The 21,973-nt window shown below is 52.4% G+C and overlaps 3 protein-coding genes across 13 annotated transcripts in view; all 3 read right to left on the reverse strand.

Moving 5' to 3' along the window:
• Window positions 1–8,837, reverse strand: part of GCN1 (GCN1 activator of EIF2AK4) — a 42,833-nt gene extending 33,996 nt beyond the window's left edge. For both annotated transcript variants that reach the window (XM_068653766.1, XM_068653764.1), the window contains exons 1-14: window positions 8,736–8,837; window positions 6,855–6,957; window positions 6,168–6,231; window positions 5,477–5,608; window positions 4,130–4,238; window positions 3,324–3,422; window positions 3,095–3,229; window positions 2,529–2,597; window positions 2,334–2,442; window positions 1,801–1,875; window positions 1,415–1,543; window positions 1,153–1,203; window positions 649–747; window positions 195–368 (exon numbers count right to left, since the gene is read on the reverse strand). In XM_068653766.1, coding sequence (XP_068509867.1) covers window positions 195–368; window positions 649–747; window positions 1,153–1,203; window positions 1,415–1,543; window positions 1,801–1,875; window positions 2,334–2,442; window positions 2,529–2,597; window positions 3,095–3,229; window positions 3,324–3,422; window positions 4,130–4,238; window positions 5,477–5,608; window positions 6,168–6,231; window positions 6,855–6,957; window positions 8,736–8,834 — 1,447 coding nt within the window. In that variant the 5' untranslated portion in view covers window positions 8,835–8,837. The remainder of the gene's footprint in view (window positions 1–194; window positions 369–648; window positions 748–1,152; window positions 1,204–1,414; window positions 1,544–1,800; window positions 1,876–2,333; window positions 2,443–2,528; window positions 2,598–3,094; window positions 3,230–3,323; window positions 3,423–4,129; window positions 4,239–5,476; window positions 5,609–6,167; window positions 6,232–6,854; window positions 6,958–8,735) is intronic.
• A 258-nt stretch (window positions 8,838–9,095) lies between these two features.
• RPLP0 (ribosomal protein lateral stalk subunit P0) lies at window positions 9,096–12,143 on the reverse strand. Its single transcript, XM_068653810.1, has 8 exons — window positions 12,099–12,143; window positions 11,803–11,906; window positions 11,470–11,645; window positions 11,288–11,375; window positions 10,862–11,008; window positions 10,208–10,393; window positions 9,634–9,774; window positions 9,096–9,297 (listed from the first exon to the last, which is right to left on the reverse strand). Exons 2-8 carry the CDS (start codon window positions 11,854–11,856, stop codon window positions 9,133–9,135), a joined length of 957 nt encoding a protein of 318 aa, XP_068509911.1. The 5' UTR covers window positions 11,857–11,906; window positions 12,099–12,143; the 3' UTR covers window positions 9,096–9,132.
• A 1,029-nt stretch (window positions 12,144–13,172) lies between these two features.
• Window positions 13,173–21,973, reverse strand: part of PXN (paxillin) — a 41,601-nt gene continuing 32,800 nt past the window's right edge. For 6 of the 10 annotated variants that reach the window (XM_068654062.1, XM_068654055.1, XM_068654057.1 and 3 more), the window contains exons 8-15: window positions 21,166–21,435; window positions 20,091–20,495; window positions 19,545–19,625; window positions 17,856–18,026; window positions 17,338–17,511; window positions 16,700–16,781; window positions 16,183–16,331; window positions 13,173–14,654 (exon numbers count right to left, since the gene is read on the reverse strand). In XM_068654062.1, coding sequence (XP_068510163.1) covers window positions 14,388–14,654; window positions 16,183–16,331; window positions 16,700–16,781; window positions 17,338–17,511; window positions 17,856–18,026; window positions 19,545–19,625; window positions 20,091–20,495; window positions 21,166–21,435 — 1,599 coding nt within the window. In that variant the 3' untranslated portion in view covers window positions 13,173–14,387. Of the gene's footprint in view, window positions 14,655–16,182; window positions 16,332–16,699; window positions 16,782–17,337; window positions 17,512–17,656; window positions 17,725–17,855; window positions 18,027–19,544; window positions 19,626–20,090; window positions 20,496–21,165; window positions 21,436–21,973 lie in introns of those variants that run through there. The other 4 variants (XM_068654063.1, XM_068654056.1, XM_068654064.1 and 1 more) reach the window with 4 other exon arrangements.

The following is a 21,973-nucleotide window of genomic DNA, read 5'->3' on the forward strand; positions in this document are numbered from 1 at the left end:
GAGATACGATATCTTTAAAGGCTTGAAAGCAAAAGAGACTTCAAGGAGAAAAATGAAGGTTAATGAACAGGTATCACCTTACAAAATCTCTCTTAACCCACACAGTTATCTACTATATCAACAAGAACAGAAGTTGATTACTCATTTCTTAAGCCACACAGTCAAGAGAGTTATTATTAGCTGCGCAGTTTTACCTTTGAAAGAGGCTAGCATGCACTGCAGGTAGGCATGCCTCACAGCTGAAGTGGAGGTTTTAAGGCTGAAGGCTTTCTTTAGCCATTCCACCAGCTTCTTAGGGACTTCTGTGGTGAACCGAACACACCAAAGAGCCAGGACAGAGACCGCATGAACCAACGTGCCTTCATGGACTAGGAAGTAACACAGGGCTCACATCAGTACAGCAGTTGCACAGAACACAGGAGCACATAAAACAGAAAGCAGATAATGTTGGGGTGAGGAAGGAAAAGAATGCACGTGCTTCTAACAGGCATAGAGTTGTCTCCACAGGGCTGCTCTTCAAAATGGTGCAATGTATTTTATAGCACAACATGAAAAAATCAGGATTTGTCCTAAGTAATAGGCCATATGAAAAGCCTGCTCAAGATAAAAGCAGTTTAACAAATCCAGAACAAAAGCAAGAGACCTCACCTTCTTGTTGCAGAAAAGGGATGAAAAGCTCAGCCACGGTTCCAGCCAGAGCTTGGCTAGATGTCCCAGAAACCACATGGTGACTAAGGCTACCGATCCCTGAAAAGAAAAACATCTCTCATTAGTTCCTGAAGTACCAGCGCTTGCTGTAAAATCTCAAAACAATTGCATTTGAGTCCTTGCTCAGACATCTCTTTCTCATGACTACATCTGGATGTCACATCCACCATGAACCAACGTTACAGGACGCTGTCTTCATTTTTACCCAAGATAGTCACCTCCTTCCTTGCAGAAAACATTTTAGCCTACTAGCCAACTATTTCCATTGAAGAGAAAGTCAAGAATTTGCATGCAGTATCCAGCACCCTGTACGACATTAACCGCAGCCAACAGAGAATAACCAGGCAGGGATTCATTCCTAAAGGCTCAAATACGGATTCCTCTCATTCAGCCATCTGCTGGATTTGCTCCACTAGAGAAGCAGCTTTCTTTTAGGATCCTCACCTGAAAGGACACTCATCTTCTGAGCAACAACTGTCAGCTTCCCTTCCGAGCCTGCCAACAAGAAACAAATGTTTGACTGCTGATGCACAGACAGGCAATCACAATGTGCTACATCAGCTATCTTCTCTAAAATGCCCCTGACCCAGGCCGAGCAGCCCCTACCATACAGACAGTCAAAATCAACAGAAAAAAATACACAAAACACACCTTGAAGCCAACAAATCTTTATTCACCTCTGCTGCTTATCGTACAATTTACTCACCCCCTAAGATGGCAAAAAGGTGTCTGCTCAGCGACTCCACAGCCGAAGGATCACTGCACTGTCGAGCCAAATTCTTTAATGCAACAACTGCTTCATCCATCAGCTGCACACTGTTGGATTTCAGATGACCTAGAAAATGATGCACGAGCTAAGAGCTCTCTATCACAAACTGCATAAAATCAGCGAGACAAGGATGTATCTTTGTATGTGGCCTGACTCAGCTTCTGGAACGTCACGTGAACTATTCCAGTGCCAAGTTACAGTATCATCCTCCCACCCAAATAAATCAACCTCGACACCAGCGATCGAATTGTTATACATACAGCCATAAAGGTGAAGCAAGACTTACTCTGAATTCATCATTCCCTCCAGAATTAAGTACTTACTGGCCAGTCCTTTCACAATGTCCAGAGCGTACTGGCTAAGATCCAGGTTCACAGACAGGAGCAAGCAAGAGATTGCTGAAGACAGAAGAGATTATGTCATATTAAATTTGTTAAGAAGCTAATTTTAGCATTTTAATACTTCCTTCCCCACAGAACACTGCCCCTGTATGCTCTTGATGTAAGGACTAGGGAGGAAAAGCACTGAAACTGATGCCCAATCAATAGAAGGACTAGGGAGGAAAAGCACTGAAACTGATGCCCAATCAATAGATTAATTCAGGCTTATTCTTAGCACTCAGCTGTGAAATTCTGTCCTCAGTGTAAATCATAGCTACCACATACCCAGACGCTTGGAATCACACCACAAATGTTGCTTCTCCACATCCAGCCCTTAGACGCCAGACAATCCCCCTGCCTATGCCCACAGGCCTATAAGCATAGTCCAGAGGGATGCACACCCCCCACAACTCCAGGACTGTGGAACAACTGTTCAGGCTCTTTGGCAGAGCACTGTACAGAGATGACAGACTCACTTTCAATTACATTCTCAGGACTTCGCAGCAGGGATTTCTGCAGTGTTGGCAAAACTAAGTCCTTGAACTCAGCGTGAGAGACGTATCGAAGAATTGGAGAACAGCTGTCCTGCAAAGGGAACAAACCACTCAGCACAGCAGCGGGCACCACACACAGGACAAAAGCATCAACAGCCCTGGAAGAGTTCTTCTCACCAGCACGTGCTTCTGAGGCTTTGTCTTGCTCATAAGGATGGTCTTCATGTAGAAATCCAGAAGAGCACTCTGAACAAGCAGAAACACCAATTACAGCCACGCTGCAACCCATACAGCTCCCTGCATGCCACTGACAAGCCAGGCTTGACGCCCTGCCTCACCTTCCTCTGGAAGGCAGCCCTAACCACCAAGCAGAAGCTTTGTGTGATGGTCGAGCAGAGATCAGGGCTCTCTGCTTACCCGCCAGCCCAACACTCAAACCCACTAAGACTGGCTGCTGCCTTCCCTTCCTACAACAAAGGAGAAGGCAGAAAGCTGCAGGGCTGGCTGTCTGTGTAAAAGCACAGGCCAGAGCAAAGACCCACATACCTGGCAGCTCCCTCTATAAATGCATCCTATTGTTTTAACCAGAATTGTATTACTACTGAAATGATGGATCATGAAACCAGGGGCAGACGGAAAGTACCAGCTTCGCTGACACATCTGTCCCCCACCTTCTCCATGATGAAAAGCAATGCTACTTATTTAAAAAAAAAAAAAAAAAAAAAGCAGCATGGCAGATTTACCTTGTGGCGTTTGATGATGTCAATCTCTTTCTGGGCTGTGCAGAACTGCACCACCAGTCCCAGCATCGCAGCATAGCTCTGGTTTGGTTCAAGACCGAGAATGACAGAAAGGTACTGATCCACCAGATCCTGGTTCTAATGAGAAGAAAAAAAAAAAAACAAAAACAGCACATTAATACAAGAGAAGCTAGAACTGCTGCTGAATAAAGCTACATGAAGTATAGCTCACCTCTTTCCACAGCCTGTTCAGTTTCTTCACCGCCCCAACCACTGCCTGCTTATGAGAACCTCCCAAGACTTCCAAGAGGAGTAAGCACTGAACCTCCACCTGCCAAGGGAAACAGCCAAGACAGCCTGCATGAACCTGCTTCTCAGAGAGTTTGTATCAAACAAGAACTGTCAGATGCCTATGATTAACTCCATCTGCTTACGAAGAAGTGCTTAGGCTGTGTAAGTTCTTCCAACACGCAGAATTACAGAGCTGCACTGTTTTCATCCCATATATACTTTGCAGAACTATATACATGTATAATAGTTTTGGAAACTCTGACTTTGAAAACAGTAATTTGTATCAAGTTACACTTCTTCTTGAAGTGTATTCCAACTATATTCCAAGGTGCTGTGAGCATGGTCCTAGGGACAGATTGTTAACACAGGTAAAAGGCTACTTAAAACCACATGACAGAGTATCACAGGCAAGGCAGGGAAGCAGAAGGAGTTCACAGCATGCTTCAGAGAGCACCTTGGAGGCACAATTTAGGCTAGAAATACAGGTATACACCAGTGTGCAGAGCAAGTCTGCTCAGGTGTAAGACTGCCCCAGTCTCATGCTTCATACATCTCCTGCCTTTCCCAGCAGAACAGGAAAGGTAAAAACACCAGAAAGCAAATAAGATCATCTTATAAACCCAGGCTTTAACATGACTTTATCAGTCACATTCAGATTTACGTGCAATGTTTCAGCAAACTCAAGAAATTAGAAATATTCAAGTCCTCAACTCCAAGGGGTATTTCTGCAAACCAAGAAGAACCTACCAGTTTTTTCCACGTTTCCCCCTGTCTCTTGTCAGGCGTCGGAAAGACTGTGCGAACCAGCAGGCACGTCCAGGAGAGCGCCAGCAGAGCTGCAGACCCACTGCTCTTACTGTAGTGGAAACAGAAGGCAGGTAAATCCACAGCCCTCCACGTAACACTCTATAACTTCTACTAAATCAGAACTGGCTCATCTACACCACTCCAAAACACCACCTCATTACTGAAGCTATCTTATAGCAGAAAAAAAAAAAAAAACAGCTAAACTCTCAACTTTTAAAGGAAATAACTGGTGTTTGTAAGCTCCAATGGCTTTTGCTTGATGTGTTTCAGCTCCTGTTTAAACTCAGAACTTGAATGGCAAAGGGAGGCTAAATCTCACCTGCTGGGAATGAGAAAACTTAGCGTGAGAAAGACCAGTTTTTGATCTTTCCAGCAGTATTATAGTAATGAGTTAAATACTTCGCCGACTGAGACTGCCCAAAAAGTGACTCAAGATTTCTCATCTGCTGATCATCTTGACTGTCAGAGCTTCACAGCCTTGGATTGCCAAAGCATTTCACAGCTTACATTCCCCCCGGCACACCACTCAGCTCTGATTTATGCCAACTCTCCCTTCTCCCTCTCCTTCAAGTGGCAGAGCCCACCTCTCAGCTCCCTGAGGATCCCCACCCCATTTTCCTCTTCTCTCAAAAAGTGAAATAAGGTAACAAATCACCCGATGTACTGACACAGTCACCTGAGAAGCAAATACTGCATCACTACGAACATTTAAACCAAGACCTGGTAGTTTTTAGAGGTACACCTCTGTTCAGCCAGGAGGCAAGAGGTGGGCGAAGGAGGTGCAGGATGGCACTCTGGGGCCTCCATCAGCCTAAAAAAAACCCTACAGAAAAGAACCCTAGGGAGAAACAAGCCCTAGTTGGTGTTTGCAGCTGCTACCACTATACAATAGCAGCTCATTTCTCATCTGAACATCAAACTTCATTATCTTCCTGTCAATAATAAATCTTGAATTCCAGCAGCTGAACACGGGATGGGTAGGAACTCCCCTTTCCTAATCATTTTGGAGACTGTTTCTTCCTAAGAGTTTATTCCTCATCGTTCCAGACTTAAATTTAACATAATAAAACTGTAACTTAGACCCGATCCACCAGCAGTGGATCAAGAAGATTCTGATTTCACAGAAGACATGAAAGAGGTTAAAAGAAGTAAAATTTGAGCAGTCATTACGTTATCCCTGAATGCTTTTAACAGCTCTGGCAAGCAGCAGCAAAGCACCCATACCGAAGACAAGAATAACCACCAGCAATCCCAAAGTGATTCCACACAAAACAACTCATCCCGCACCTGGGAGCTCCGGCCCTGCCGCTGATCCCCGAGGACTGAAGAGACTGCAGGAGGTTCTTTGCTGTTGCGTCTGGCTGGGACTCTGCGAGCTGCTGAAGCGCCAGCTGCAGGGCTCTGCGGGATGCCGCATCACTGGCGGGAAGGAAAAATGGATCTCTGTGAAGTTATAAACCCTGCCAACATTGCACGTATTACTACCTTGCGTCACGCAAAGGGCTCTGCTTCCTCATTTCAGCTAATAGCTGCTTTATCCTTGCCGCTCTGAGAAGTGGAGGTTTCTGGCAGAAAGCTCTGTTCACTTCCTCAGCTGGCTGAAATTATGCTGAGGCCCTCCAGCAGGTTGCAAAAGAAAACACAAGTCCTGAGCAGCTCCTCTGCAACAGGGCACAGTTTAATCCCATCTGAAAGGGTCTAAAAGGCATCTTGCTCTGGCTTCACACTGACGAACTGAACTGCAGGATGCAAGTTTTAAGTTCAAATAAAAGTGAAGCACAAGGTAAACGCTGTGAAACTTTTTAATGTCAAACCTAACTTGAGAGCCTAATCACTAGATGTCATCTTTCCATGTCACATACATCTATGGGACACTGCACAGGAAGATTCCCAAATGCTCCATGCCTGTTTAATTGATAAATTACCTCAGTTTACTAATAGATTAAACAATACAGCCTTTCTACATCAATTTACTCACCGGTATCGGTGCAGAGTAAGGCAGAAGAGTTTGCAAAGGCCTTTCACTGCACCCTCTGGAAGATCTGTAACAGATTGGATTTCAGCATATTTCTTTGTAAGTCACTGGGGTCTTTAATGCACCCAAGCACCCTGAAACTAAAATCAGTGACCTGATCACAGCCCATACATACATACAGAAGTGTTTGCAAGGACCACATTCAGAATTCTCTCTTTTATGTGTACATTTTATGTATTTTTTTAAATAACAGCAAAATTGGAACGCATGCTATTCCAGCCACCTTCAGAGAATGAGAAGCATCAAAAAGACTTTTAAAAATTCATTTCATTTTATTAAGACTGTGTAAAGTCTTCTGGTTGTACTCTCTCTCTCTTTATATATATATATATTTATTTATACATGTGTGTATACAAATACTCCATGAATCATTACAAAACCAAGAAAAGAGTCATAAAGAGAAACAGGTGACTGATACATTAATGAAAAACTAATAATTTACTGGAAAAAGCACACATGTAAGTAACTGGAGTAACCACAAGAGCCACGCTTGGAACTAGTGCTGTAGGAGAGCACATACTGCAAACGCAGCCACCCCACTACATCTAAAAACTACCCCACAAGTTTCATGTAGCCTTTTAAACCAAGCACTTCAACGTTCTCCACCCTGGTGATCGAAACCGTTTTTACCTTTCCCAGAAATGCACTTTCCCAGCTCGCTGAGGATCTCTCTCCGCTCCTTCACGCTGGCTGTAGTTACTTTTACTGCAAACCGCTTCAGCGTATCAGAAATCTAAAGGCACGGGCAGAGGAGAAAACATCAGGCTGGATTCGATGTCAACAGGACATAAAACCAGGGCAAGCACGTCCTGTGCAGCTGCGCAAACTTATTGGCCAAATGCGGTCATCTGTGGTCTTACTGAGTAGAAAAGGATCACTAAGTCTTACAAGATGAGACTCAAAAGGCTCCCTTCAGCTGCAGGATGACCAGTTTCTGTTCTGTGACTGTGGCACTCTCTGAGATACATTTACCCTTCCAAAAGGAGCACAGACTGAAAGGTAAAATCAACGCCATAGAGCACGGGGCCTTTACAAGCCAGAAACCCAGCACTTCAGGAACGCAGAGGAACTTTTCGGGGGGTGTTATCTCCTAAAGCCACCCGCCAACTGCAGACAGCCTAGCACAGAGCCTACTCTCACTTCCTGAACACCGAGCCCTGGTTTCAGGCTGTCACAGGTTATCACTGCTGCTAGAAATTACTTGCATGGGTAGGGGAAAAGAACGATCAGCTTGCCTTTGTTCTCATCCAGAACTGGCACACACAGCTCGGGGGTGCTGTACATTGGACTCAGCAGGTCACAAAGGGTATGCCTCGCCGTAAAACTCCCTCCGTGTGCTCTCATTCGCACCCAAGGTAAACAAAAACCCCAGCTCACGCAACAAAACGTGTGTTTGTCACGCCTGTGCTGCTGTGTCTGTTATGTGCCTGAACCCACAGGCTGTAAGGGCCTGAAAACCACCAAGTTTACTTCCTGCAAATAGTTTGTGTCGGTTTTCAAGGGGTACAGAGATGGTGAGATAAACTTTATTTTTTTCAGCAGCGTGTGTTCTCAGTGACCTGCTCCTTTAGAAACCACTCCAGTGAACTTCCCAGTTTCAAAAGTGTACAAAAGGCTCTGTGTAGCCTCAACAGGGCTCAGGCAGGATTACACCCAGGTGTCTGTATTTACATAAACCAAAAGAACAAGGCTACAAAGGCCTTTGAAATTCACTTCTTGCACCAAGCACCTTTGTAAGTTTATAACAAGGATATCTTTAGGAAGGGTGGCAAATAAACGTGTCTTCAGAAACTGATTAAAACCACTCCTTCCCTCTTAAGGAAAAACTCTACCAGTTTTTCCACAACAGGTCTTTTTGGAAGGACAGAAACCCAAGAGTTTGGGAAGTGGAAGCTGCCTCCGTTCTTCTGAAGAGCTGCTTTCAGGGAAGTTTCTTTGCTGGCAGAGGCAGGGAATCCCTCGGGGAAGAGCTGCCTGGGATGTGGAGATGGTGCCCGTGACCCAAGCACCTCCTCCCCTGGGCTCTCCGTGCCTCCAGCCCGCGGCTGCCGGTCACTGCAGCACCGGAGACGCCTCGTTAACACCTCCCCACCCCTGCCTCCACCGCACGCAGGCTCAGGGCGAGCCGCACTCCCCCACGCCACTGAGCCCCCGGCGAGGAGACGCGGACAGGACAAACCTGCTGGAGCCACCCCTGCATCGCCCGGACCCACAACCCCGACGGAGCTCCCGGGCTGCTGGGCACGGAGCGCGGCTCCCCGAGCCCCCCCCTGCCCCCCCCCCCCGGGCTGTCCCGGGCCTCCCGCGGGCCCCGGGCCGGCTCCTCAGTGTCAGGGGGGCCCGGCCCCCAGCACCACAGCCCCCGGGCCTCACCGCCCGGCCTCGCTCCGAGGCCCGGCGTGGGCTCGGGGCTCAGCCCCGGCGTCCCCCAGCGGGAAGGGCCCGGGGGAGCGGCGCGGAGCCGCCCGGGGCCGGGCCGGTGGCAGCGGGGCGGGCGCGGCCCGCACTCACCTGCGTGTCGGCCGCCATGGCGCCGCTGTGCCCCGGAAGGAGACGGCACTTCCGGGGCGGCCGGCGCACGCGCTGCGCGGCGGGGGGGGGGGGGAGCATTGCCATGGGAACGGCGCTGCGAGGAGAGCCGAATGCGGCCGAGTGGAGCCGAACGCCGTCGGGTCGGGCCGAAGGGAGCCGAACTCAACCGAAAGGATCCGAACCGATCCGAACGCAGCCGAACGCCGCCGAATCGAACCGAACCCATCCGAACCCCGCCGCCGAACGGCTCCGAACCTCCCCGAGCCCACCCGAAGGGCTCCGAACCCCCCCCCCTGCCCCCCCCCCCCCCCCCCCCGCAGGCAGCAGCAGAGGCGCAGGCAGGGTCCAAGAGCCTTTATTGAGCCCCGCCACGCCGCTAGTCGAAGAGCCCGAAGCCCATGTCCTCGTCCGACTCCTCCGACTCCTCCTTGGCCGCCTCCTTGGCCGGCGCGGCGGCGCTGGCTGCGGCGGGTGCGGCCGATTCGGCTGCCACCGGGGCGGCCACCACGAAAGCTGAGGGGTCTGCCAGGAAGGCCTTCACCTGCGGGGAGAGAGGGGGAAGTTATAGGGGAAACGTCCCATGTCCCATGTCCTAGGGGTGGAGGGAGGCAGGGCCCAGCTCGCTCCTCCCATGCCCGAGGTGCCAGCACCCGGCTGCCCCCTGCACCTCTCGCAGCCCTGGGTGGGCAGGATTATAAGGGGCAGGCTCCTGCCTCCATGCTCATCCCACAGAGCCAAGCGCCCTCCTCAGGACACTCGGCTCTGTCCAGTTCATGCTCAGAGGCAGCCCTGAGTCCTTTCAGGGTTGGTAATGGGCTCGGTGTTTCTGTGCAGCGCTCGCTGCACTTTGAACAAGGCTCTGGGACGCTGCCGTTACCTTTTCAGCCAGTGGGAAGGTGTAGTCGGTCTCCACTGCCACTGCCAGGACCCGCTTGTACCCGTTGATGATGGAGTGGGGCACAGAAGCAATGGTCGGGTACCCAATTTGCAGGCAGACGCTGGCAACGTTACGAACACCCTGCAAAAAGAGACTCGTGTTTTGCGCTGAGACATAACCGGGATGAGAAACTGTGACAGCCACCTCTGTGCTGCCAACACAAGGCAGGACAGTACGTAGCGTGCACAAGGAACCCAACCCCACTGAATTATAAATCAGGATTTAAATGATTTCAAACACTCGCTGAAATAGCTTCCAGATTGCACAAACACTTCACTGCCTTTACACATTCACTGATCCCACACGCCTCACTTAATGAAATGCCCAGTATGTTTTCCTTTCTTTTAGTCAGAAAAGCCTACACAAGGTGCTCTGTGACTGGGCACTCAGACTCTACAGCCTGCAGAAAACACCAGAGCATACGCTTCGTTCTGGGACAGCGCCTGCTGCACGTTTTCCCTCTAGCAGGTAGGTGAAGAGCTGAACCTAACAAACACAAGGCTGAGGCACTGACCTCCAGGAAACGCTTGTGCAAGGTATCCTCGGTGATGTCCAGCACTTCAGGATTGTAAATGCTGCCATTGTCAAAGACCTGCTGGATCACCAACCCGAAGGAGAACGGGGAGATGTTCAGCATGTTCAGCAGGGTGGCTTCGCTGGCACCCACTTTGTCTCCAGTCTTGATGAGCTGCACGTCGCTCTAAAGGAAGAGGAGGAAAATCAGTGAATGTGCACAAAGAAATTCAGGCCAACCAACACAGCAGGGACACAAAGGCACATTTCTCATGGCAAGAGATGAAGGAACAAGTGAGCAAAGGTAAAATAGCCTCAGAGTTCTGAGGCTGCTGAACCACGAGATGAGCAGCGCCTCGATTCCCTTCGGTATGGGTAGCTCGTGAATTCCTCTAGAAGAGCTCAGATCTGACAGAGGAATGTAAATCCCTCTCCTCACCCCACTGCATGCCCAAACCAAGCCCTCAGAAGTTCCCAAAGTGAAGCAATCAGACTGTTCATACAGTGCTTCAGTGTGAATGGGATTTTAGATGATGGTTACACCTCCTGTTCTTCCACATGAACACTGGATGAAAGGACAACTCCACGCAGTATCGCAGCAAGGGCCCTTCAATCAGGGAAGGGCTTCAACACCACCACCACACTGCTCACTAACCAGAATTTCAATGGTTCCTCTGGAAATCTTCGTGGTGATGCCCAAGGCCTGGAAGAAGGAGGTCTTCTCAGGTCCGAGACCGGTGTTCTGGGCTGGCACAGTCACATCACAAGGAGCAATCGCACCAGCACGGGCAGCTGCTGGCACCTGGAGAAAGAAGAAACAAGGTAAGTCAAAAGAACCCTTCTCTCTCAGATCCCCTGTAATAGCATCAACTCCTTCCCAAAATGACCCTGCATGACAGACATCACCCAGGCACACACCAACAAGACAGCAGTGGAAGAGCTACTCAGCTACAGCTGCAGGGGCCTAGTTCCCAATCCCCAAGGACTCCGGATAATCAGGTACCCCCCCCTTAAAGGTTCAGTTTCGCTTTTCCCTCAGTATTTCCCAGCCCAGAGACGCAGTGACGGCTCACTCCCCTACCTTGTTGGCCAGCAGCATGTCCCTGATCTCAGCCAGATCCTCCTTGGTGAAAACAAAGCCCACGTTCCCACGGATGTGAGGCAGCAGCCTGAAGGAAAGATAACAACCATCAGTTCCACTCCTCACACATCCCCTCCCAAAGGGATAACACCCAGGAAGCCGCTCAGAGACCCGTCACCCACTTTTCCAAGGCAGGGTTGTTCTCCAGGTGCCCGCGGATAGCTTTGCGCATCATGGTGTTCTTCCCCATCAGCACCACGGCCTTCCCGCGCAGCGACATCCGGATTTGCTGCATCTGCTTGGATCCCACGTTGTCCGCTCCCACAACGAAGCATTTCGGGTAATCATCCAGCAGTTGCTGCGGTGACAACAGCCCCGTGTCTGCGGGGCCAGCCCAGGGCGGAGCAGCCCCGAGGCCCCGCAGCGCCCCAAAACCCACCCGGCCCGGCCCGGCCCCGCTCCCCGACCCCAGGCGGCGCCTCCCGAAGGCCGGGCCGGGCCGCAGCGGCACTCACGATGATTTTCATGAAGTAGTTGGACTTCCACGTAGCCCTGTCTTCCCTGGGCATCGCGGCGGTGCTCCAAGGATCGCCCGGCGGGTTTAAAGACGAGCTGAGGCCTGCGGGAGACGGGCGTGGGTGAGGCGGCTCCGCTCAGCGCCCCCCCCGCCACCAGATCCCGATCCCGGATCCCCGATCCCCATCCCCGCGGCCCTCAGGGGCCCTCACGACCCCCTCAGGCCCCTCTAGGCCCTCCCCGGACCCCCTCAGGGCTCCCCGGATCCCCCCCGCCCCCCTCTCCCCGCTCCTACCTCCACGAGGGCTCCGGGAAAGAAAGGCCGGAGGGCGGGCCCGCCTCCTTTTATACCGCGGCTCGCGCCCAATCGCGGCGAGCCACGGGCAGACTCCGCCTCACGCCATTGGTCGGCAGCCAGTCACGGCGGAGCGGCCGCTCCGGTTGGGCGGCGCGCCTGTCACTCACAGGACCGGCGGGGCGAGCGGGCGCACCCTGGTGGCCGGAGGAGAAGCCGGCGGGGAAGCCACGCCCCCTGAGAGCAAGCCACGCCCACACCGTGACCGCGCAGCGCGGGAAGACCTCGGGTGGCCCCACCCCCTGTTGAGGCCACGCCCCCGTCTTGAAGCCACGCCCCTCTGTCTGAAGCCACGCCCCCAGCCGAGACCACGCCCCCTCCTGCGGCTGCCCCCAGCGCCCCAGTGCCCGGCCGGGCCGAGGGCAGCGCCTGCACCCCCCAGCCCCAGCCCCAGCCCCAGCCCCAGCCCCAGCCCCGTCCCTTCCCTTCCTCCCCCCAGGGTGCGGGCAGGAGGCTGGGGAAGAGAAGCCGGGGCTCCCGGCGCCCCCACCCCGCAGCAGCTCCCTCCGAGCTCCCAGAGGGGAGGTGACCCCCAGGCAGCAGGGCACAGCGGATAGGGACACCCAAACCACGCGGCCACTTGCAGCCCACCCGCCGGTGTGAATTAAATAAAGAATAAAAAAAGAAAAAAGGAAAAGGGAAATTAAAAAAAAAAAAAAGGAAAGAAAAAGAAAAGGGAAAAGGGAAAGAAAAAAAAAGAAAAAAGGAAAATAAAAAAAAAAAAAAAGAAAGGGAAAGAAAGAACAAAAAAAAAAAAATAAATAAAAAATAAATAAAAAATAAATAAAAAATAAATAAAAAATAAAAATAAAAAATAAAATGGAGGTGGTGGTCCCTGCCCCCGGCCGCAGCCCCTCGCGCCCCCCGCAGAAAGAAGCAGGCGAGGGCCGGTGGGTTTAACACAGCGTCGAGGTTACAAAGGCAGGGGCAGCCCCGCGGGCACGCTGCCCGGCACAGCACAGCTCGAGATATAAAAGGCGCTTTCTTAAAATCACTTCAAAACCAATTTCGGTATAAGAGGATTAAAAGCAAATTAGATATGAATTCAAAATCAGTGTAGAAATCTTATCAAAGGCAGGATACAGTATTCATTTCAATAGTAAAACCAAGTGTGCCTCACACCCCCGCCCCCGGGGACTGGTTATGCCGGTAACAGTCAGTACAAAAGGTTATTGCTCTAGCATCTCTCCGTGGAACACATTTAACAGGAGCGCAGAAAGGAAATACCGAGGGCTGACAGGTCTCGTTAGCAAAGAGAGGAAGGAGAAAGCATATAAAGGGTGGGTATTTTTTTTTTTCCCTGGCTTCTTAAACCCCTCCGCTTCTCCCCGACCTTGTGAGGAGGGTGGGTGGGAGAGCTTCGGGCTGGATAACGCAGGCACACCACAGGCACTCGTGGTGAAGGCTGGCCCTGACCTCCCTGCTCCTACAGAAGGGCCAATGCTGCCCTGCCGCCTCTCCTGGGAGCAGCAGGCGAGGGGACTGGGTGCTGAGGGAGGTGCCTGGCCCCGCACGTCCCCCTAGGGACATGCAGCAGCACACGGAGGGATGGCCGAGGCTTGGAGAGGGCAGGGAATAACAAACTAGGGGAAAAGAAAAAAAAACACAGTAATACCTTGATTCCTCTTCAAACAAACAACAAAAAAAAAGTGGTATCAACTCCTTACAGTGTAATGGAACTGGAGAGACCCTTGCAGGGTCCTGGCTGCCTGTGCTGAGGCTCCCGGTAAGCCAGGGGTGCCCGCGGCCCCAGGGAGCGGAGGCAGGGTGGTGCTGAGCTCGTGGGGTGGCCTCACTGTGCCACCGCTCAGGAGCCTCAGACAGGTGTCAGGACAGAGGGCTGTGATGTCTGCCAGCGTCAGGGTGTGCTCAGAGCGCTGACACGGGCTGAAACGGGCTGAAATGTACTGGCTAAGGCTCCTGCTGCCGGGAGGGGGCTGAGAAGCTCCCTGGTGGAGCCCTCGGGCTAAGCTCAGCTGTCGGTCACACCCAGCTGCACACAGGAGCCAGGGGACTCGCCTCTCTCTGCTGAGACGCAGCAAGGGCATTTCCAGTTTAATGGTCCGTGTCTGGAGCTGCTGCCTCGAGGCAGCAGCAGCAAGCACTACCCCCCACCCCTCACCCGCCCTCTCCCCTGCCTGGGAAGGTTTCGAAATCACAGTAATGTTCAGAGAGACAGAACTGCCCGGGGGGAGGCAGAAAGATGCTTAGCTCCCAGCTAGGACGCCTCTAACAGAAGAGTTTGAGAAAGCAGTTCTGACAGTAGGGCTTGTCGTTCTGTTCTTTGAAGGTTCCTTTGTTGAGCTGCTTGAGGCAGAAGGCACAGACAAAGTGTTCGGGGTGAAATTTCTTGCCCATAGCAGTGATGCAGCGTCCTGTGATGGGCTTCTGGCACCCAGAGCACAGCGAGCCGCGACGCTCGTGGTAATGCACCTCGCAGTAGGGCTGCCCGTCATGCTCGAAGAAGCTGCCGTTGATGAATGGGGTGAAACATTCCTGCAGGGGGAGAAAGCACAAGGGGACAGACTCAGTAACAAGCCAGGGATGTGGGAGGCTCCACAAATCTCCTCCACTCCATGGCACGAGCTTTCAACATCATCCTGCTGTCCACAGAGCCGAAGTCTGCCCATCAAGAAGAGTTTCCAAGGATAGACAGAGCCAGAAGCAAGGGAAACAACCACGGTCCTTTCCAGCTGGCTTGTCTCACACAAAGAAAATAGGAGTTACCAGATGCATTCAGCCAGGACGGAGGAGAGCACTGCTCCTTCTCTCAAGGCAGGAAACGCTGCAGAGCACCTTCCCCTTTTTCTCCTAATCTCACTGCAGCTTCCCCACAATAGGAGGCGGAAGGCAGAGACCAACAAAGGCTTTAATACAGCAAAACCTAATGAACCTGGCACTAGGTCCAGCTGGGAAAATGAGGCACAGTTCCTATTTACAAGTGCTCTCTGGAATGGCTGGTGTTACAGAGGTATGCTTTGTGTAGGATGGGGATTCCACCTGAAATACCTCCACCAGGCATTGGTGCATCCCTACTGGGAGAAACCCCTGGCTCTTTTAGTGCTAATGATTTTGCACAGACGAGGACATGCCAGCCCTGTGCCTGCTGGAGCCCAGCACTTGTCATCGCCTTCAGTACCAGGCAGCTGAGAATGTGACAGCACAACCTGCAGCAGAAGCCCCCGTCCTCCCTGCCAGGCTGGGGAGATTCCCCCCTTGTGCAAGCAGTGAGCTGAAGCGATGGCCTGGGGGTGAGCTGAGGATCCCATCCACGGCAGCAGGAAGGCCCACAGAAGCCAGATCTCCATAACCCTGGTGCTGCTCAGCCCAGGCACCTTCCTCTTCCCCTGGGAGAGCACAGGGTCACACGCAGCCAGACCTGTGTGCACACAGCATCCAGCATGCAGGGCCACCGGTGGCTCAACGCTCCACGCTGGGTCACAATCACACCTGCGATTCTGCTGCTGAATCTGGTTTCTGTCCCTTTCTTCCCCACTCTAGGAAAGCCTGGCTTATGTTTGCTCATCTCTTGGGGCCTGTAAGAGTTAATACTCGCGAGGCACTTTGAAAGAGCGCCAAGCATTTAATCTGCAGTATTCCTGCTTATTATGCCTGCTGCATGGAGCCTGCCACTACTTCACTGCTTTGCCTGAACAAGGTCAGTCTCATTAGTTTACGTTGTCAGATGGAGCATGGGAGGAAGAGCCTCAAAATCTGATTGCTGAGGCAAGTGCTTAGAGAGAAGCTTAGCTTATAATTGTTTAAAGGCCACAGCAAATGTCTCTGTTTATCTGTGAGCTGCTGCAGAATCCTGTAACTGCAGCTGGGAACAGAAAGAGCAAAGCAGCCAGAAAGTTTCACGTAAACCAGGAGAGGAACAAGAAGGTGCTTGGTGCTGACGTGTTTTTATCTGTCTGTACTTCAAGACCCCACGGACGCCTTTGTCTTGATAAGGGACCAGAGGCCTGCAGGGTGGAAAGGACAGGGGTCGTACAGCACCCCTGAAGGACCTTGGGTTTCTTACCCGACAGACAAAACATTCAGGGTGCCACAGGGTGTTCAAGGCAGAAATGTAGTTTTCCAGGATGGCCCGGGCACAGCCTCCACACTTGGGAGCAAACATGTCGAAGTAGTCCTTGCGGCAGTAGGCTTTGCCGTCCTTCTCATGAAATCCTGCCAAAGAAGAACAAAGAGCATCAGCTCCTGACCTTCACCTATAGCCAGCCAAGCTCTGGAGAAACCAGTGCGGGTAGGATCATCCTTCCCGTCCCCTCACACACAGCAGGCAGCTGTTCCTCATTCTGCTGCCCTTCCTGTCCCATGCGCACACATGCACATGCATATTTTTCCTCTCCAGAGACTGAGAGAAAAAAAAAAATCCTGGTGGTATCCTTTCTGCATAAACAGCTATTTCCCTTGGAACTTCTGCCTTCAGCAGTTCCCGTCATCTCTCCGGCTGGCCCCCACCAGCAGCTCTGCCTTACACACTTATCTGCAGTTCAGGGAGGAGATTGTTTTCCCCTTGTATGAACCAGTAATACCTTCAGGTCCAAAGAAAGCTCCACACTGGGCACAGAAGAAGTGTTCAGGGTGCCATGTTCTGTCCAAAGCCGTCACCACTTTCTGTTCAGAAGAAGCAAAGCACGATCATGTTAATCATGAGTTCAGCTTGGAGGTGAACAAGGGGGCACTGGGTGGAAGAACACTTTAATGTTGGTGCTGACAACTGCGTGCATTAAAATAGACCGGCCTTCAGAGAGCTGAGTCACTTCTCCTGCCTCTGGCTCATTCAGGCTTTCCCCACAGCACACTTTTACCCTAAAAGGATCTTACACACGGCTTCCTCCCTTACACAGGGCCCCGTCCAGCTCTCAGGGCTAGCGCACTGGTGCCTCTTACTACAGGCTACCAACAGGCAGGAGCTGGGGAATTGTTACCACAATGACAGAGCCACGCTCTGAGGGATTACAGCTCAGTGAAGGTAAGAGGGACTAACCCGTCTCATTAATTAAGTTCATTAAGAACTGGACAGGGTCAAGTTGTTTCCCTTTCAGAGCCAGTGCAAAGGAAAAATAGAAGTCACCAAACAAAATCTTTCACCCCGGACACATGGATGGAGTTTTTAAACACTGAGGCCTGCAGCACCTCGTGTCACGGCTTGTACCCCCCCAGAACTCACATCGAGGATGGGCCCGTTGCAGTAGTAGCAGCGAGGGGAGAAGAGGTTGTGATAGTCCTTCTCGCAGTAGGGCTGCCCATCCCGCTCAAAGAAGTTCCGTGACCCGATCTCCTCCTGGCAGTGGGTGCAGACGAAGTGCTCGGGGTGCCAGGTCTTCCCCATGGCTGTAACCACCTGTTGGGAAGACAACTTATGAAGGACACCTCTACCTCGCTCTCCCCTCGGCCACATGACAAGTTACCAGCTGGAGGTCAGCAAGAATGACAAGATCTACTACTCAAGTGAGCCCTGGACTGGGGTAGCATGAAAACTGAATTACCTATCATCTCAGGAGAGGGCAGTCCCTCAAGGGCAGGGTAGAGGTCACTGGAGGAGCTTACAGCGTACCTAGCCAGTGGATAAATAGAGTACTTCAGTTTCTCCAGCATCTCCAGTCCCTTCAGCCTCACGAAAAAGCCCTCCCCGTTACGCCCGGCTGCAGCCCAAGCTTCAGCAGAGGGGTGGCACCTTCGACCCACCTGCCCAGCGATCGGCTTCTTGCAGGCTCCGCAGACGCCCTTGGCAACGGTCGCTACTCCCAGCTTGTTCAGGTCGGACTGGAGACTTCCCAGCATGGTGTCCAGCTGGCTGCCAGGTTTGGGGGTTGTGGACGGTGGGGAGCTGCTGCCGGCTTTCCCCTGCGCCATGAACTGCAGGGAAGAGAAAACAACAGCTGTAAGGCAAGCGGTGCTGCCCTAGCCTGGAAAAGGGCTGCTGTCGCTGCCAGCGGCTCTTCTGCAGACAGGAGATTGCTAGGAGACAGCTACGCTCGCTGCAGAAGCCAGTGAGAGCCAGGATCGAGTACACACACAAACTCTGCCCATGCAGAGGCCCTGGGATGTGTAAGAACAGAGCTGAGAACTAAGGATCTGCCTTTCCTTTGCTGCACACAGAGCAGAAGTTACTCGCAGACCCCAAGCAGTCGGTACTGTGCTCTCTAAGCCTCTGCCAAAAATCTCCCTTCACCTCATCAGCTCCTGGCCAGCTGACAAAGCAGAGACGCCAGCCGAGGGCCTCTTCCCCTTGACCTCTCTCTGCTCCTGCGCTGCTGCTCGCTGTCGTCCTCTCCGACATTTTTAGATGTAGAGCTTAGGGATATGGTTTAGTGGGGACTGTTAGTTTTAGGTCAGAGGTTGGACTCGATGATCTTGAGGTCTCTTCCAACCTAGAAAATTCTGTGAAGTTGTATCTGTGACAGAGACCCCTCTCCTCCCCAGGCTCCATCTCCCCCTCAGCCAAAGCACCTCTGCTCCTCCCTCCCCCGCGGCCCCGCTCCGTGCTGAGTCTCCCTCGCCCCATCAGGTGGCTCTCAGCCCACGCCGAAGCCGAGCAAGTGGAAGCAGGAAGGAAACGGTCGGAGTTGGTGTTTACCTACAGAGAGGGCAGTGCCTCCACGGCAGCAGCGTGCAGCGAACACTGCCACGTCTGTTGGAAATGCACGCGGGGTGCTGGGGAAGGGGATCGGGGAAGGGGATCGCCAGACTGGTCTCAGAGGCAGGTTCTGGAGCTCACAGCGAAAGCAGCTCACACCTTCCCAAAGAAGGCCAGGGGGAGAAGTTTTACTTAGGTTTGTAACTTGGGAACAAAGTATGGGTGCTCTTGGGGCACCAAAGCCCCCTTTGCAGGCAAACAGCAATAAGGAGGTAGGCATTATCTCAGCTGACTGCTCTGACTGCGCTGCGATGCCTACTGCCAGGTTTAGAGACTCAGAAGTTGTCCCTCCCTGAGATGTCAGCCTGGAGCAGGTTTTCTCCTACTAAGAGCACAGATTAAGCACACAGACATCAAATCCATGCCTGCAAACACCCCCCCAGCCTGCTGCCATTGCAGCCGGGGAGCAGGACACACTGAAGCACCTCAGAGCCTGGCAGAAACCCCCCTCCCAGCCCCAGGAGGAGCTCTGCTCCTCATCCTGCTCACACTTGTAGCCAGCCAGTTTACATAGTGGCAAACCCCAGTTTCCACTTGTTTGCACAAAATTTCTCAGGCCACACACAAGTTTAGCTCCCCGGTGGAGCCCAGTGCACAACCTGTCCCCCCCTATTCAGCTACAAGCTCAGGGAGCAGCACACCACACTCCACAAAAAGCATCAGCTCCGCTCCCCACGCCGGGAGCTGCACGTGCACCCCCAGAAGGGCACGCCATGCGGACAGAAAGCAGGTCCTGCCTTCTCGGGGCTGGGGGCACCCAGGGGTGCTGGAGCAGCCAGCAGACTGGCACTGCCGACGAGGGGAGGAGCGGAGGTCACCTGCAAAGCACAACAGGTCACGATGCAGAGGCTTGATCCCACCATCTCCTCCCCAAACCCACTGGCACTGGGGCCAGCCAGCCACACAGACTAATATAGTAAGACTTGAGATTTTTGGTGTCTTTTTTCATCCCTCTCCCTACTTCAAGGAGAATCACAGCAGGGAGAGCTGAGCCCTAGCTTCAGAGCCGCCTTTTTTATCTCAGCGGAAATAAAGCCAACATGATCCCTGCTGCACAAAGGGCAGGCAGGAAGCACACGCACCCCAGTGATTATTGCAGACGTGCACTGTGCCAGACAGGCAGAGCTGGGATTGATTTGTTACCAACGGCTCTGCTCTCCTACCACACCTCAGCACCAGCCTTTGCCTCAACATCTACTGAGCCACCAAGCTGGGAGCAGTGGTTGGACTGGACAAGATTCTGCTAAAAAGAAAAAGAAAATAAACAGAAAAGAGAAGCCTGCCTGCATCTGTGGGAAGAAAGCTTCATCTTCAGTCTGACAGCCAACAGAAACAACTGTCTTGGTGCTAGGGGTCCAAGGCTGGGGAGAGGAGTGCCCAGGGTCTTCAGAAGGAGGGGTGCCCCCACCAGAAAGCTCATGATAATCATCAGCAGAAGTCTCCCACTGGAAGAGAGGCTGAGGAGCCAAGCTGAAGGAGGAGGAGGAGGCCGGAGGAGGAGCTGAGGTAGATGGTGGGTGGGAAGGCTGAGGTGGGAGAGGGAGGAGAGGTGTGGGGCCAGGGACACGAGGGGCAGCAGCGTGAGCAGGGGCTGTCTTTGCAGCTTCTGTGGAAGGCTGGAGCGGGGGAGAGGCTGAAACAGAGACTGTCCTCCTCGGGGGGTGCGGGGATTCTGGAGGGAAAACCACCTAGAAAGACACGGAGGAAGAAGAGAAGTGAATAAAGCCGAAGAGGAACCAACAAGCACCTCCTGCTCCAGGAAGGCTGGGAGCACGGAGCAGGCGATAACCCAGTCCTTACTGCCCGGTGCTCTCCCCCTTCCTCTTCTGAACCTCCTGGGGTTTGCACCCAAGCACGAACAGGACGTCAGCCTCATAACCATGGCCAAGCACAAGTGGGTAAGAACAGAGGCTGCTGGTTTTTACCTTCTTTGTCTAAGGGGAAAAAGCAGCAAAAAAGCAAGGGGCAAGGAACTAGAAAACTTGTTTCTCTGCGTCGCTCTGAGGAGGAGCAGCATCTTCCACCCAGAACTTCCTGCAGAGGCAGGAAACAAAGCTTGCCTCTATGCCAGGCCTCCCAGCATGGCTCCCAAATAATCCCCGCATGGATATTTGATATGCAACGGCAGCAGACCTAAACAGATACCACTACCAGGGCCCTCAGGTACTACTCCAATTCCTAAACAAGGAGAACTAGGACCCAAGAGCCAATTCCCTTTTCAGGTCAGGCAAGGGGGAGCAGAAAGAGCTCGTTCTTCATTTTGTCTTGCTTAGGACACTCAGAGTGAACCTGCACCTCCACGTCATGCTGGACAGAGGGGCATGCTGGCATTTCCCAAGACATGCCCCTCCTTTCTACCTTCTCTACTTGCTGTCCACCATTCTGCTCCTCTCCCTGGGGTGTGGCAGTGATTACGACCCCCTCTGTCAGCCAGTCATCCTGGCTTTTCCACTCCTCCTGTTCCTCCTGCTTGGCGATGCCCAGTCTGTCCTGCAGCTCCTCAATCAAGCGATCTTGGGACTCTGACTTGTGAAAGATCGCAGGACCTAGCTTACGCCTTGGAGAGAGGTCCCGATTCATGGGATGCACATTCGAGGTCTCTTTTGTCCTCTTGATTAAAGACTTAATCTAAATGACAAAGGTAACAGTGTCAGCAGAGAAGAGCAAGGTAGGGGCAAGCCTCAAGATGCAACAGCACAAACTCAGGCTATTAGTGACAGCTGTGAGCAGAGCAGGAAGAGTGATGACATTTCTTCCACAATGCCAAAACTCCTTTTGGCACAGCCCAGAACAGTGACTCAGTGCAAGGAAAAACCCCGTAAGGATAATCACTGCAGCCAAAAATAACTATCTAGAAAAGGAAGGGAAAGATTACCCAGCAGGAAGCCAAGATAGGAGGTGCAGCACGACCGCTCCGCAGAGCATTAAAGAACCCTCAGCATCGCAGGGACACGCAGCAGCCTCTCTGTGTCTGCCCTTTGCAGGGAGAAGGCTCTGGGTCAGAGATGGCTGGTGCACAGAGCACACTTGCAGGGTTGGAAGGAACACTGACTGGTCTGGCAACAAGACCTAAAAAGGCTCAACAGAGCAGAGGAGCTGCCATCCCAAGTCAGGAACAACCTCCAGAGGCATGAAGCAGCCCTTCAACTTTTCAGAGGCCATTTGC

This window comes from Anas acuta, chromosome 17, assembly GCF_963932015.1.
Source record: "Anas acuta chromosome 17, bAnaAcu1.1, whole genome shotgun sequence".
NCBI lineage: Eukaryota > Metazoa > Chordata > Aves > Anseriformes > Anatidae > Anas > Anas acuta.

Coding starts and splice junctions, on each gene's coding strand:
- RPLP0 (XM_068653810.1), bottom strand. CDS start 11,856: ATGCCCAGGGAAGACAGGGCTACGTGGAAGTCCAACTACTTCATGAAA. Junction 11,646..11,802: donor ACTACTTCATGAAAATCATC/GTGAGTGCCGCT, acceptor TTGTCACCGCAG/CAACTGCTGGATGATTACCC. Junction 9,775..10,207: donor TGCACAAGCGTTTCCTGGAG/GTCAGTGCCTCA, acceptor CTCTTTTTGCAG/GGTGTTCGTAACGTTGCCAG.